General features: G+C 46.9%; 1 protein-coding gene across 3 annotated transcripts in view; it reads left to right on the forward strand.

The window, feature by feature from the left end:
• Positions 1–15,605, forward strand: part of BOC (BOC cell adhesion associated, oncogene regulated) — a 70,479-nt gene that overhangs the window by 25,229 nt on the left and 29,645 nt on the right. For all 3 annotated transcript variants that reach the window (XM_087439596.1, XM_087439598.1, XM_087439597.1), the window contains exons 2-3: positions 10,610–10,788; positions 11,461–11,739. In XM_087439596.1, the coding sequence (XP_087295722.1) occupies positions 10,707–10,788; positions 11,461–11,739 (361 nt within the window). In that variant the 5' untranslated portion in view covers positions 10,610–10,706. The remainder of the gene's footprint in view (positions 1–10,609; positions 10,789–11,460; positions 11,740–15,605) is intronic.

Raw genomic sequence — 15,605 nt, forward strand, 5'->3', positions numbered from 1 at the left:
GTATAGTAGACTGAAAAGAACCAAGGGTTTTAGAGTCAGGCAGACCTGGTTCAAATCCTGACTCTGTGATTTACCATCTGTGTGATCTTGGACAAAATATTTAATTGCTCTGAGCTTTAATTTCTTCATTTATAAAATGGGTTGATTATACACCTATCTTACAGGACCATTGTGAGAATTATATCAAATTAGATGAACTCTGGATTATGGCCTATAGGAGGTACTTGCTCAATGAATGGTAGCTGCCCATTTATCATCTTTACTGTTTGGTTGACCTTGGTTCTAGAAAGAAGGTAGGTGATAGTGTGGAGGCTGATTAGGTGGGGAGAGGAGAGAGTTAGGGAGCCAGTGTGAGGGTTCTAGACCTGCACTGTCCAGTACAGTAGCCACTAGCACATGTGGCTATTGAGCACCTGAAATGTGGCTAGCCTGAACTGGGATGTGGAGTAACCATAAAATACACATTAGATTTAGAAGACTTAGTATAAAACAAAATATGAAATACTTCATTAATTTTTATATTGATTATATGTTGAAATAATATTTTGGTTATATAGTGTTAAAAGATATTAAAATTATTTTCATTTTTTTAAATATAGCTACCAGAAAATTTTAAACGATATGTCTTGCATTGTATTTGTATTGCATTGTGTTTCTTTGGCTGCTCAGAGTTAGAGTCCATACAACTGATCAGATCCTGGAGTAGAGAATCTGGAAGAGCCAAGAGACAAGGATGAGTCTAAGGTTGGGCAGCTGAATGGATGGTAAAGCTTTACATGGCTTTAGGGAAGACAGAACAAGAGTCAATGAGTTTGAGTATATGTTTGTATAAGCAGGTCCTTAGTGGGTGTCCTCTGAGCAGGGAAATGAAAGGCATGTATTTAGGCTAGACCAGAGTAGGTGTCCCAGCTTTCCTTAAGGGTTGGCCATTCGGGCCCTCACCGTGTCACGCGCATCAGTGGTACGGTTACTCACCAAAGTGCTCATCTCAGGGAAGGCTGGGAAGAGCTTGGCTGCTGTGCTGAACTCCCAGAGTGCTCCAGGACAGGCTCGCAGTGGGGCTCCAGGTGTCCCCACTTGCTCCTTTGTGGAGCACTCTTCTGTGACACATGCTACATGCTGGAGTCAGAACAACTGGGAAGAGGGCCACGTAGAAAAAAGCAGTTGGAGGGGAAGGCTTGTGCACGGAGGGTGAGTGCTCTCCGAGTCCTGTAAGACCCTGCTCAGTTGTGTGTCTTCTCCTCTGGTTTGGAGTCCTCAGGGGAGAGGCATGACTGCCTTTTTGGGTCCCTACTGGATGTAAATGGATGTGATGCTGAGGCTGGCTTCTGGGTAGCATTTTAGATAACCAAATGCTATTTAGGTTTCAGAGCCGGGAAATGGAATTGTACCTGGCTCTTGAAATATCCACTGTACCATTTCCTGCAGGTTTGTTGGGATATAGGGCCTTAAAATCAAGATAGAAAATAGAAGCAAAGAAAAATTATAAGATCTTTCATGTACTCTCCTACAGTCGCAACCCCCAGGTTGAGCTTAGGAAACATCAGATTTATGATGCATCTCAGTGGTGGGTAAGAACAAGGAAAGGAGGATATATCAAGTTTGGAATGCACAAAACGAACTATAGCAGGCACCAGTATCTGCCTTGATTTGAGCGGTTTTATCTGACTCAGCCTGCCTGACTTTGGCATTGGATGAGGCGGGTAACAAAAGACCCCTGTCACAGATACTGGCATCACTATGGCAGGGGCATTTTGCTTCTGTTAAAGCCATTGTCACCCATCCGAACCCTCATGGTAGCTGTCAGTCTGGTGAAGGGTTTCAAGGTCTTGGTCAGCAGTAGTGAAACTATAGGAGCATATATGTGGTTCATTCATTCAGCCTCCATTTCCTGAGCTCTTCTGTGTGCCAGACACCGTGGCATCAAAGTTTCAACTGTAGGAAAATACCTGAAAGTTCTTATAGTGTTTCTTTGCTTTTATTTATATCTTGATTTTAAATTTGTGATTTTTACAGTCACAGAACAAAAGCTTGATGTTGCACAACTTACAAAACTGATTCTTTATTCTTTGAGGAATTCTGTCATATCTCAGTTGCCAATTTGACTTTTTCTGAGAAGTTGAGAGAAATGTACTCTGTTCCCTGCCCACAGTGTCTGCCCTTCATTCCTTTTAGGCCCTGGGCAAAGATCACCTCTGACCTCAGGGAGCCCAAGTCTCTCTTCCAGCAGATATACCTATGACAAGGCTTAATCTAGACGATTCACTCCATCAATGCAAAGAGACTCCATATGCCTTTAGTTTGGCTGTGGCAGACCACAACTGTCACGTTTTCCTCAGCGCCAGACTAGCCAGAGGAGGAAGTGGGCTCCACTTGGCAGGCTGGTGGGTCTTCTGCCCCTACAGGGGTTTGTTTCTCAAGTGGTTTCATCCCATTGCGACACCTGTGGCTGTTCAAGGCAATGTGGAGAGCTAGGAATTGGCCACAAGCCTGATGCCCGCAGGAGGTAGGTGTCACTGTCTTTAATGACCTTAAATTGACTGGGATGAAGATGGGGGTGGTGTTGGGATACCTAGGCGTGGATGGCTGAATAACTGAAGGTTTCTGTGCTCCAAGGCCCTGATGGACCATACCCACCCACTACGCCATCTGACACAAGCACACCTGCACACCTGCGATACCACGTGCTCCCTCTCCCCACTCTGCTCTCCTGGGAGCTCCCACTTCCCACCTCTCCGCACCAACTCCAACCGCCACCCCACGCCAACACCACCTTCCTCACTCCTAACCCCACCTTCCTCACTCCTAACCCCAGAGTCCAGCCTTCTTGCCTGCCCAGGCCTCTCCAGATTAGAGCTCTCTGGGGACGTGGTCCTTCTAAAAGAAAGAAAGAAAAGGGAGGAAAAACAGAAAGAAAGAGGGAAACAGAAGAATGAAACAGGATGAAGGGGCAATGGTGCCTTGAGCTATCTCACTGCATTACAATGAATATGGACTCTATTAAGCTCCGTTCTGCCTGTTAGTGTTTCCCGGGGCAACACAGCCCCCATATGGCAAGCATGCAGCAGATTAGGGTAGGCCCCAGGGCCTCATTGAAGGCCGGGGGCCTGACTGGCAGTTGAGCCCCCTCCCACCTCCCCCCTACTCCTCACACTTGACACTGCCTGTGTTTATCTAAAGCAAGGAGGGGGGGCCATTTGGAAGGTTTTTGTCCATCTCTGAGCCAAGGGAGAAGAAGGCTGGAGGCAGGATGGGGAGAGGGAGGTTGAGGGAGGAAGGCGGGTGGGGTGGAAAGGGGACAGGCAAGGAGGGAAGGCCTCATAAATATTCAAGAGGAGCGGTCAATGGAGAGAGAGAAATAAAGCAGATGGAATTCGTGTTAAAGAACAGCACAATCACCCTGTTTGGAGCCCTCCAAAAACAAAAAAAAAAGAAAAGGGAATGGCCTGCTAGGAGTGTAGGAGCTGTGTTTATCCACTTAGCAGGGTTGTCAAATTGAATTTATATGGAATAGGGGTAGGGGAGATCAGGAGTAAGGAAGAAAGGAAGTGGTTTTCCTTTTCTCTCTTTTTTTCAGTTTAGCAATAAAAGTTTGTGGTTTTTTTCCCCTCTCTCTCTCCGTATGGGTAAATTTTAAAAAAAATTCTTTAAAGAAATGAGGCCATTTTCAGGAAGGGTTATGTGTGACAGAGAAATGAGACTGCGGGAACTTCTTCCTCAAGTGGTGGAGGTGGGAGAGGATCAGACTCGTCCAGTGGGCAGATCAGGAGACCAGACTTGCCCTTCACTCAGAAGCAGAGGTGCCTTCTCTCTGCGGGGGGGCTCCTCCCTGGAGCCAACATGCTGTGTCCAGGCTTCTCTTTGTTCCTTGCCTGGATGGTGAAGGGGTCCACCTCCCTGAGTAGAAATAGGTTCTGTCCAAGCTGGTTAGCAGCTTGTTACAAATTTTGGGTTCAGCGTGAATGAGGAGCCCAGGTTTTGCTAATCTCCCCAAAATGCCACTTCAATCATATACTCCCTTCTCAAAACCCATCAACAGTTCCCCTCTGTCTACGGTGTGAATTTCATCCACAGCATGACCCAATCTCAATTTCCTACACTGCCTCTTTTCATTCTTCTAGAATAGTCTCCAAAGTGGGGTGGAGGGTCTGAAGGGGAAATACAAGAAATCCCATTGGGGCACTGGAGGAAAATACTAAAGATTCTCCTAAGGCTTATTTCTATCTAAAAAAGGAATAGGAAAGAAATTCAGCTTTCCTCATATTTAGTACCAGAGTTGACAGTAGTGCCCTTCTTTAGTCTGGATGTCCGGCAGTGAGGTGTCACGATGGTACCCAGAGATCTCCACTGGATGGAGGGCTTGACATGTGGCCTCAACTGCTTGTTCATTCACTCCCCAGTCTTCCTGTTCTCTCCTAAGTGGATTTATAGATTATATTATTTAGTTTTAACTAAATTAACTCACAAAAGGACAAGTGGCTTAAAGAGATTGCTGCAAAGAAACTGGGTTGAAGGTATGATGATAATCCAGGCACAGGCAAACAGGAAGAAAACAGCCGAGCTGACCCTTTTCAAGCCCCGTTAAGAAGTAAAAACAATGGTAATGGAGTCACGTCTGATGAGAATTCAACAAAGTAATTAACACTGAAGCAGGCTATTTGAAAGAGATTACATCCATGTCATTAGTGATGAACCTAATCCTAAATAGACTTTTGGTCTAAAGGCGTTAGCTTAATGATATCATGATTCATAGGTCATTAAAATATGGTTTCACTTTTACCTACTCTTTTTAAAATTTTAGTTCAGCAGTACATGCATTTAATTTGTAAATAAATATGCATGTATTAGGGATATTTGCCCAGACTATTTCACTCATATAGGAGATCAGAAAAGCTTGGAGACCACTGTTCAGGATAAGCCTTCTGTGACAGCCAACTCTTGAGGCCCCACCCTTCAAACACCTGCTTTCCCACCAGGTCACTGTCACCTTCCTGAAATGCCCTCCATCTCTTTACATATGGATACCCCAAAAGGCCCAGTTTCAAACCCTATATCCAGAAAACCTTTCCTGAAGACCAAAATTGAAAATGCTCTCCTCCCTCTGCTCTTACTTGCCACATCTGGTGACTGAATTGGTGATCAGTGAAGGTTTTAGAGGACAGATGCTTAAGTTGTTACATGAGAGTAATCCCAAAATTTCAGTGGTTTTGTGCAACAAAGGTTTATTTCTTCTCCTGTCCTCGATGGTGTTGCCTTCTTCCATCTTGTAGCTGTGCCTTCTGAAACATGTGACGTGTGGTCACTGGGACTGAAGAAGGGAGAAAAGCAGCTCTCTGGTTCGTTAGCTCCTAACTGCATTGGCCCAGAAGTGACACTTCATTGGCCAGCACTAGTCACATGGCCCTAAGCTAACTGCAGAGGAGGCCGGGAGAGGAGCTTATGGGTATTTGCTAAGCACTAGCTGACTTAACGTCTCAAGCTCTGTTGTAAGCTCCTTGGACTGAATCCATCTTCTAGTACAGTACCTTGCATACTGTCTGGTGGGTATGGTAGATCACAGTAATATTTTTTTTCTTCCCAATAATAATAAAATCATAACACAGATAGTTTTTTACATGAAGACACATATAAAAATTTGGATAAGGAATAGGCTAGAAATATATTTAGAGCCTGGCTAGAGCATGGCTCATACTTAAGACCATCAAAACCACTGTTCTTCCCTGTTTGACATCAGAGTGGGTAGGTAGGTGTTCCAGGTGTTAGTCTAGAACTGTGCTGCCCAGTGTGGTAACCACTAGCCCTTTATGGCGAAATTAAAATTAAAAATTCAATTTCTCAGTCTCATTAGCGACACTTCAACTGTTTAATAGCCACAAATGGACAGTGGAAATATAGGATGTTTTCGTCATTGCAAAAATTCTGTTGAAGGGGTTTGTGTGAAGAACGGTAAGGGATTGCTCTAGATAAGAATGTAAATGGTAAAAGAATGAGAATAGCCACACAGAAAGTTACTGTTACAGAGAATGATCCAGGTGACATTATTTTTATGCATAAGAAAGTAAATTCAAAAACCTTCTAAATTTAGAACTTCTAAAAGCAGTTCTAAGCAGTTGGTTAATATGACCTCAGAAACAATTTGCTGGGAGGCAGTGTCGGGATAGTGGCAAGAGCACTGGACTAGGAGACAGAAGACCTGCCTTGTAGCCTAAATCTCCCTCCTTAATGAGCTGGGAGACCTTCTGCAGGTCACTTAGCCTCTCTGTGCCTTGCCTTCCTTGTTTATAACTCTCGGTATCTGTTAGGTGTTACTCTAAGCTATTGTTTTATTTTCTCTGAGGTCCCTCCTAATTTAAACTGTTTCCTTTTAATTAGATCTGTGGATAAAAGTACAACTTTTTAAGTAAAAATGACCTTTCTTTCTTAATTCCTTCTCCTAAGTCTATCTAAACTCATATACTCAACCCTTGGACAATTAAATTCACTGGGTCCCGAGATTTCCCCCAATGCCACTCTGCTGTGCAGGAGTACCATCCTCTTTCTTGATGCCAGGGGGCTGCCAGCACTCACCTTCCAGACACTTGACACCTTCTAGGAGCAAAACTTCTCTCTGCCCTCAAAGACAGTCGGGAAAGGTGAATCTTCTGCTACAGAATTGGGAACATGCAGAAAATGTAATTTGGGGTCAGAAAGATTTCTTTTTCCATGTAGCTAACCCCTTTCAACCAGTGGAACAAAAACTTGTGTCAGATCTTGTTCTTGCCACTGAAAGAAAGTTGTTACCAAGTGTTTCTACGCTATCTGCTCGATCTCCTGCTCTCCTCTATAGCTCACCTTGGTCATTGGTCATAAGACAACCAAAGGGTGTGTTTGTGTTTTAGATCATGGAGCTTCCTTTCTGAGGGAGCTACAGTGGCCTGGGTGACCCTGGGATGAGAGGTGGCCTCCTGTGCCCTGTCTCACTCCAGCTCCAGCCGGTCAGCCCGCCCTCTCGGGAGAAGGTGGGGCTGGCTGCCTCCTGCCCGTGATCGACTCTCAGTTGTTTGTAATTTTCTCGCAAAATAAATACTCTGAGGCTGTAATTTCTCATGCTTGGTCTCAACCTCAGAAGTGTATTCTGTTGTTGTTTTTGGAAAGTTTAAAAAACGTCTGCTCAGAGGAGATTATTTCAGTGGGGAACATGTTTGTCAGCAGTTAAACTTCTCAGACACGTTTTCTTTTATTTTTCGTGTCCCAATAACCCTGAAAAATAGCAAGTACCTGGGCCTCCATGGGGAATTCATGGCAGGAATTCATTTTCCCTTCTCTCTACTTTTGATTTTTTTTTCTTGATCTCTCCTCTTTTTCTGAGACAATGCATAGAGAATAAGAAGGATCTAGACATACTTTGCGTTGCCAAGAAAAATAACACCTTACTGTTGCCTGCACCCATCTTTGAAACGGTACCTTGTTCATTTCACAGTGGGACAAAGTTACACTGCAATTAGGTACTCCAATTAAGCCTTACTTGCCTTTTTTTTTTTTATCATTAAAACTTCTCAGAAACCTGTATCTTTGGAGTTATCTTTCTAGACCAAACTCAGGAGGTAACTTGGTCCAGGAAGTAACTCAGTTTCCCCAGCTGCTATATGAGATGCATCACAGCTACAGTGCTTCCCCCAAACCCTGCATTTTTGTCACGGTTCTGCTTTTATGTGAATGAGGCCCCATGTGCCCTGCTTTGGGGTCATTAAATGGTACCTGCTTACAACTCTGTCATGGGGATTAATGAGTTAACTCCTTTCTGCCTTTTTGGATACCTGCTTCCTTTTACTCCCTGACCCTCCCCAGCTACATTCTTTTCTCTTTGTTGCTTTTAAAAGCATGATGGTGGCTGGCCAGCAGCAGTGGGGTCTGTTTCCATTTTGAACCTTATAAATTACCGAGGGTGCAGAAGTAACAGGAATTGTTTGGCTGCTCCTCGTTAAGCAGGAGGGGGTCTGGGCTGAATTTCCTCAGTAAAACCCTTGTCGACTTTACAACCCAAACACCTCTGTAGCCGCCCTGCGCTCAGATAAGAACCAGCCCTCCTGGCCCTCTTGTCTGCCTGTGTCCTTTTGGCCCTTTATTACTTTGTATTCGTTTTCTGCCTCCCTCCGTCCTTCCTTCCTTCCTTCCAGAAGGAGCAGGTGTCAGCAGTCTCCTTAAGGGAAGCTGGAGCATGTCATGAACAAGCGAGTTTCCTAAAATCCTATAATTGGGAATTTGTGCGGTGTTCTAGATCAATAGAGTATTTCATTGGGAAAAGGTAGAAAATTAAAACAAGTATGTGGAAAATGGTGAGGATGCCAAAAGCTTGCTCTTTGATATTGCTTTGTAAACATGTTAGTAAACTTCTCCTCTAGAAATCGCTGTTAAAATTGCTCACTGTTCCACATCACCCTATTCCAGCTCTGTTAAGCACCCATGGGCACAGAGCACTGATAGAAAAAGTGTGAAGAGGCTACTATTGTGGTTAAAAGCACAACCTGGGTTTCATTCCAGGCCTGTAGTTAGCAACCTTGGGCAAATTACTTAACCTCTGGAACTAAATTTCCCCACCTATAAAACGGGGATAATAGTGCCCACCTTGTAGGCTTTGTATGAAGATTAAAAGAACACCTCGTGCAAAGAGCTGAGCAAGGTACCTGTGGTCGTCGCAGGCACGCCCATCTCTCCCACCACCACTACCCCACCCAGCCACGCTCCCATCCTTTGCCGTGAAATTTCCTTAATTTCATTTTGCTAATAATATGACCAACCCTTTGATTTACTGGATTGTCTGAAAAAGAGCAAAAGCTCTCTCTACACCAAGAGGACATTATTTTAACTTGTCAGGAAAGAACTTTTGAAAAGGTGCTTTAAAAATTTTCTTTCAAACCCTCTTTTACAAAATGTCCCCTATCCTTTCCCAGAGCAGTGGAGGAGTCTTGGAGGTCTTCTGATGTCGAAGACCCGAGGCAAAGGGAGGGACTGAAAATCAAGGGGAGAGAACGCTTTCCCGGAAAACGTCCTGAACAGCAGTGTGGGGCTGGGTCCCAGATCTGGTTTGGAGGGGTGCTTGATGGGCAGAGCAAACGGGGCCCTCTTGAATCTTAGCAGCTGGGTGAAAAGCCAGGGGCCACACGAGCTTGGAAAAGGGCAAGGTTTAGGCCAATCCCAAGCTCTTCATAGAAAGAGCCCAAAGCCCAGCCTTTAGTCCCCTGTGTCAGGAGTGAGGATGTTGAAAGGCTCAGCACCAGCTCCTACAACAGACCGTGCAAGTAGTCAGAACTCAAGAGACGGCAAGCACAATGCATCTCAGCTAAGTGGCTTAACCACTTCCCCTGATTTTCCAGTGGTGACTGTAAGTCTTTGAAAGAGTCACTGGTTAGATGAACTGGTCCCGAAAAGTTAACATTTTGAATATATGTCACCCTCCTGGAAATATACTATTAATATCTCCACGTGTGCATGATTCAGGAAGGTGCATCCGCTGTCTAGATGGTTGGCCTGTTGTCTTCAGTGTTATCTGCAGCTCATTCTAATGCCTCCCTGACTAATAAGGACGTTGACACACCTTCTTTATCGGCCTAAAGCATAGAAGCAAACTCTTGCTTTAGGCTGTGACAGAAGTGTGTGTTAGAATGTACACGTGCCTCTGTGATTTTGATGAGTCTTTTAAGGACCATAGCTTAAGGGAGGCATAAAGAAAGAATCCTGTGGAATGGGAGGAGTTAAAGTTCTCAGCAGGCAGAAAGAGGGTGGCTGAGAGCTGAGATGTGTCATCTGGTGGCTGGAGGTGCGGTATGGTCTAGAGCCCCCAAGGAATGTTCTGGGGTGGAGATGCAACACCGACAATCATCAAGAGCACAGATTTTGTAGATAGAAAACACCTGAATCCTAGCACCAGGGTCAGAGAGGAGGAGCGGGGCCTTGGGTGATGTGTGACTTCTGTCTGTGTTTGGCGGGGTAGAGGTTACGAGCAAGCTGAGGAGGGTAGGTTGATTCTGGGAATCAAAGAGAGTTCACAGGGATGTAGGCGAAGAGCTGGGATGAATAAAAACCTGAGATCTTTGATGATTCTCTGAGACTTCAGGATTCATTAGTTAGTAACATCCCCAAATGAGGGATTCAGCATGCGTTATACATATGACAGCACTGTACACAGTAGTCTGTACTAGTGGCATGGCATGCCATGTGGCCGTGGACATCTGGCCTCCTGCAAACAGGTGGTAAGGATAACTTCCTCCTTTCCAGGATCCATACCAGATATTCACTGCTCCGAGCCCTGGCCGTGGCCGCAGGTCTCAGCCTCTCCATATCCTGGCTCCAGGTCCTTGTTGCTGTCGCTGCCCTGGGCGAGGCCCGGGCGTTCTTACTGGAGTAGAATCACCTTCTAGCTCAAGGGGGCTACTCAGAGGAAGCTTCTCTTAGATGAGAAATGGCATGAGAGTGTTCTCTGGTCTTCCAGCAGTACAGTCAGGTCAGCACTGTGAATGTCACCAGCGTGTGTGATGGAAGCAGGAGCATGGGGACAAGCCAGGTCCTGTGGCTCCCACAGGGGCGTCCCAGGCATTCTCACCAGGGCCACCTCTCTCTCTCTCCACAACAGAGCGTTGCAGGGGATCCCAGTACCTCTTTGAGTGACTCCGGGGGCTTATGGGCCGTTGGCATTGGACCCTTTGTGACACACCGTGCCGCGTGGGACGATGACAACCCCGAGAGGAAGGAGGCCCAAGGTCACGCTCGCCTGCCTCCTCTTGGCCACAGCAGGCTGCCTGGCTGGCTTGAGTGAGTGCTTTCCTTCCCTTCCGCAGTCTGCCCCTCCTGGAAGAGCGCTTTGCCCCTGATGTTGAGTGGAAGCAATAAACATTCTACGGCAACCCTTGAAGAAGGCTGCCTTCTTCCTAGATTTCCAAGAATGCTTCGTTCTCACTGGCCTTCAGGACCACACTCCATAACACAAGATGAGAAATAATCTCGACCTCATTTGGTTGTATTTTGGTGTCTTAATCATTTCAAATACATACCTGAGGAGGAAGAGTAATAGTAATAGCCGTCTCTTATTGAGCACTTGCTGTATGAGGTTATGGCACGCAGTTTACATGCATTGTTTGTGGCCTCACAACCACCCTGTGAGAGAAGTAGTATTAGCCCCATTTTACAGATAAGAAACTGAGGCTCAAAAAGGCTAAAGTCACATGGCACTGGTATTTAGATCCAGGTCTGTCCAATCGAAAGCCTAAGTTCATGCCTTTATACCCCACTGCCACTCCAGTCTACTTTCTGGGAACGAGGACAGGTTGGGGAATGGACCCAAAGAGAGTAGTTCGTTTGAGAAAGATCAACTCGTCTGGGTTGCTCAGCTCTGAAAGGCTCCCTGGGGGCTGTGCTTCTAAAATGGTCCTGTTGTTGGTTTATTGGGGGTGTCAGTTCATTGCTGCTTCCCTGTTCTTCCTCCAGACGAGGTCCCTCAGGTCACGGTCCAGCCTTCTTCCACCGTCCAGAAGCTCGGAGGAACTGTGATCCTCGGCTGTGTGGTGGAACCCCCCTGGATGAACACGACGTGGCGCCTGAATGGGAAGGAGCTGAATGGGTCTGACGACGCTCTGGGTGTCCTCATCACCCGCGGGACCCTCGTCATCACTGCCCTCAACAACCACACCGTGGGACGGTACCAGTGTGTGGCCCGGATGCCTGCAGGGGCCGTGGCCAGCGTGCCAGCCACTGTGACACTAGCCAGTGAGTGCTGCTCCTTTGCTCCTCTGCCATGTGCAGTCTCTCTTCCTCTCTCCCCCACCATTCATACCCCCTGTCATTAGTCTTACCATGAAAGGGGCCTTAAAAGCTGAAATTTCAAATCAGAGAGCAGTAGCTTCCCAGTAATCCCCAAGGGCTGGGGCCCTTTGTGCCCTTGGGAAGCTGCTCTCTGCATAGCGGCCATATCTGCAGTGAGTGTCTAGAAGGAGGGGAACTTGACATGGTTGAACTGCTTCTGCGGGCCCCAGTGCTGGGCTGTGCCATGCCTGTGTACTTGGTCCCTTTGTGGTTTTAGGTGTGGTTGTGTCACATACTTACTGTCCCACTCCATCCCTCACACTCTGTCCCCACAGCGGTTACGGTCAGAGCGTTGACAGGGCTGTGCAGTTGGAACAGAGCCTGCCCATCCCATGGTTGGCCCCCTGTCTCTCTGAGGGGCAAGCATATTCCAAATGCCTGGAATATAAACAGTTGAACACAATGCAAAGGAAACAGTGACAAAGGGATAAAGAGAAGAGAAAAGAGACAGAAATTAGGTGACAGTTTGGTCCAAAGAGGATGCCCGGAGGAGACTTCATACGGCCCTTATATAGGATTATCACTTGGGTGTACCATGGTGCCCAGGCACAGTAGATGCGTTATCTGATTTCCTGCCCATGGTACGTATGGAAAATGAGACTTGACTGATGAAACAAACTTCCGAAGGCCACAGAGCAGCCCCAATGCCCGCTCTTCTATGCTGAGTCTACAGCCAGCAAATGTTAAGAATTCCCTCCCTGTTCCTGGAGCCTGAAGTGTGGTGAATGGGGAGACTTGTTGAGACTTCAGCGGTGTTTGAATTTAAACTTTGAGAAGATCTCTAGAGCTTGTCCCTCCTGCCTTGGCAGTGCCCCTTTCCCTGGTGGCCCACTTTGGGCTTCCGTGTCACCATTGTCATCACCCTCCTGGATGATGTGGTTCCAGGAGGTTGGTTCCCTTGAAATGGGTCATGCCTAAGGCAGCAAACTTCTGAAATTCTTCTTAAAAGTCAGCTAGGGGCCCTGAGGTGTGTGAAGCGGGAGTCCTGGGAGGAGGGTGGTGAGAGATGGGAAAGCAGAGAAGCCGGGAGAAAAGACCTGTCCTGCCCTCTGGTTCCCAGATCCCTGGAGGGACTTCCCTCGTGGGAGAGTAGAGAGTAGAGGAGGCTGTAGCAATATTCCTGTAAGCAGCCCTTGCCAGGGGCTGGGCTGAGCCTGGGCTGCATCTGGGAGCCCCCCACACAGTGGGAGCCACTTTCCTTTGTGACAGAAGGAGCACCCATTGAATCTGAGTGCCGGGCTCTGGGGACCAGGCTGTGAGTGCTCAGGGAGGGAGGCAGCCCTGGGCTGCTGGCTGGGCCTCCCCTAGCTGTGCTTGTCAGGTGTGGGGAGGAGCGGGAAGGAGTCATCTCATCATGGCAAGAAGGGCTGGGGTCAGAGGTACTCTTCCTTCCTCTTTCGTATTTTAAAATTATAATTACAATTACGTTATAGAAAGTTTGGAATACGTAGAAAATGTCTCCCCTAAGCCCACCATCATCACACAACCGCTGTTATCATTTTGGAGTAACCGTTCCAGTCTTTACCCAGACCCATATTTTCACACTGTTTCAATGATACCACTGAATATACGGTTTCTATCCTTATTCTCTCCCCCTGGACATTGATTGTACAGTAAGCATTTTTCCCTTGGCCATATGAGCATATTTTTTCTTTTTTATGGAGTATAAAATGCATCCAGTAAAGGCATGACCCGTTTCAAGGGGACAAAGTACATTAATCTTAAGTGAACAACCTGATGTATTTTTCATATGTACACTTCGTGTACCCATCACTCCAGCAGCTTCCTCATGCCCCTTCCCAGTTAATCTGTCCCCTCAGTCCCCACCAGAGCAGGATCATAATTACTAATGGCCATAGAGCATCCCCCAGTGGCTCTGCCATAATGGACGGAACCCTTTTCCTGTTGCTGGGCAATTAGATGGCTTCCAGTTGTTCATTATTACAAAGTGTGCCTTTTAGCAACATTTGTGCCTTTAAAGGGTGACCTGCTCATCTAGGAGGGAGATTTCATCTGCAAATGGTCAGCACATATCCATGAAGACTCAGGAAACTACATAACCATTCATTTGGCTGAATTAGGAGCCAGGCTGAACCTTCTGTTGTTTCGAGAAAGGCAGAGTTGGAGAGTAGGTGGTTTATTTTGGAGCCCTCCTTCTACTTCAAGGTGTATCGGTCTGAGGAGAGAGAATTTATAGCCTTTATTTTTAAAAAATTCCTGGCCACTTCTTTCTCTGTTGCTTGAAGGGATCCACAGTTGGCAGCAAGGACAAAGGGAGGGGTTTGGTTGCATCCCAAGAAGGCACAGGGAGAGAAGAAGGGGCTTGTACAGGAGCAAGCGAGTCTTGTTCAAAAGCCAAGAACTATTGGCTTGTCATTTAGACATGAATCAGAAGTGAAATGTCTGAGCCTGACTGGAAGGATGGAGAATGCTGGAAATGGAGGGAGCAGGCTTGGACGGAGTTGTGTTGTGGGGAAGAGGGAGTTGTTGGGGTGGAACTGTAGCCTCCCAAACTTGGAGGAGGCCGTGACAGGGTGGCGGGAAGGCGGGAGAAAGGGGTGCTGTCTTTGGGTTAATGCCACGGGGGATTTGGCCCAGACTCAGCAGTTAGATTAAGTTTCCGAAAGCACATTCCTGAGCAGAATGGGGGCTGTGTTTTGCTGGTTGGCTGATGTGCGAGGGAGGCTGAGCGTTGGAGGGGATTACCGAAGGCACGGTCTGCATTTAGAGGCAAGGCCTGGCAGCGGCGTGCAGGGGCACACGCACGCACCCCCGCCCACACTCAGCGTCTCGGGCTTCCTTTCCCTCTGGCCTCCTCTGTGTGCCTTCAGATGGTCATCCTCAGACAAAGCGCTTGCTGTTTGGTCTACCTGGCAAGATACTGCCTCCTGCATTTTAGTGAACTCCTAGAGATCCCTGGAAGCTTTCGATGATGGGGGCTAGGACTGGCTTGAGGATTTAGGGATGTGGAGGAGGCCTCTAGCAGAACTTTCCTGATCCAGACCTCTTTTACTCCAATGCTGGGGGATGAACTTGGACTTTACCCCTACCTGGTGACATCACTTCTGATCTTCACCTGAGGTCTCACCTGTGCACTCCCACCCTCTGCTCTGGGTTGTCCTGCCTGTGGATAACTGCTCTCTTCACGCTGGAGGTGCCCATCCCACTCTTCTCTATGGAGCACTATTTTTCCTATTTAACCTAAACTTTATTTATGGTAAATCTCTCCTGCCGCTAATGCCTCACTTCAGACCAGCTTGTCTAAGGCTGGCTTTTTGAAATGCTCTTGACTTTGATCTCCTTTCTTCCTCTTACCTTTCTTTTCACGAGCTTTCTACCAGGAGGCGAACCACTCTGCGTGGCTCAGACGCTCCCACGCTGCGCACCTGAACCAACAGCAGACACTGCCAGTGGACACCATATTTGTTCTTCCTGGACCCCGATTCAGCCTTAGAATTGTTCCAAACACAGCACAGCAAGTAATTGTGGCCAGCTCTTCAGAGCTGGATACAATGTGGAAGCTCTTTTCTATCCCTTACCTCCAATAATCTACCAGGCAAATAAAGTCCTACATAAGTCTTCATTTTTAACTTTTTTCTATTTTTTTATTCTTGAATTCTCCCAATTACCCTATCATCCCTAGGCTCTAGTTGTAGTTGGAAATAAAATAGGTGATAAGTGGGTAGTAATTCTGTATGTGGGAATTTTGGTCCTCAAGCTAATGTGAAGTCTTAAGCTGATGCTGCTTTAATTGAGAGCAGATCTGTAAC

This window comes from Ceratotherium simum, chromosome 15 (genome assembly GCF_057802395.1).
Source record: "Ceratotherium simum simum isolate JZ-2026a chromosome 15, ASM5780239v1, whole genome shotgun sequence".
Classification (NCBI taxonomy): Eukaryota; Metazoa; Chordata; class Mammalia; order Perissodactyla; family Rhinocerotidae; genus Ceratotherium; species Ceratotherium simum.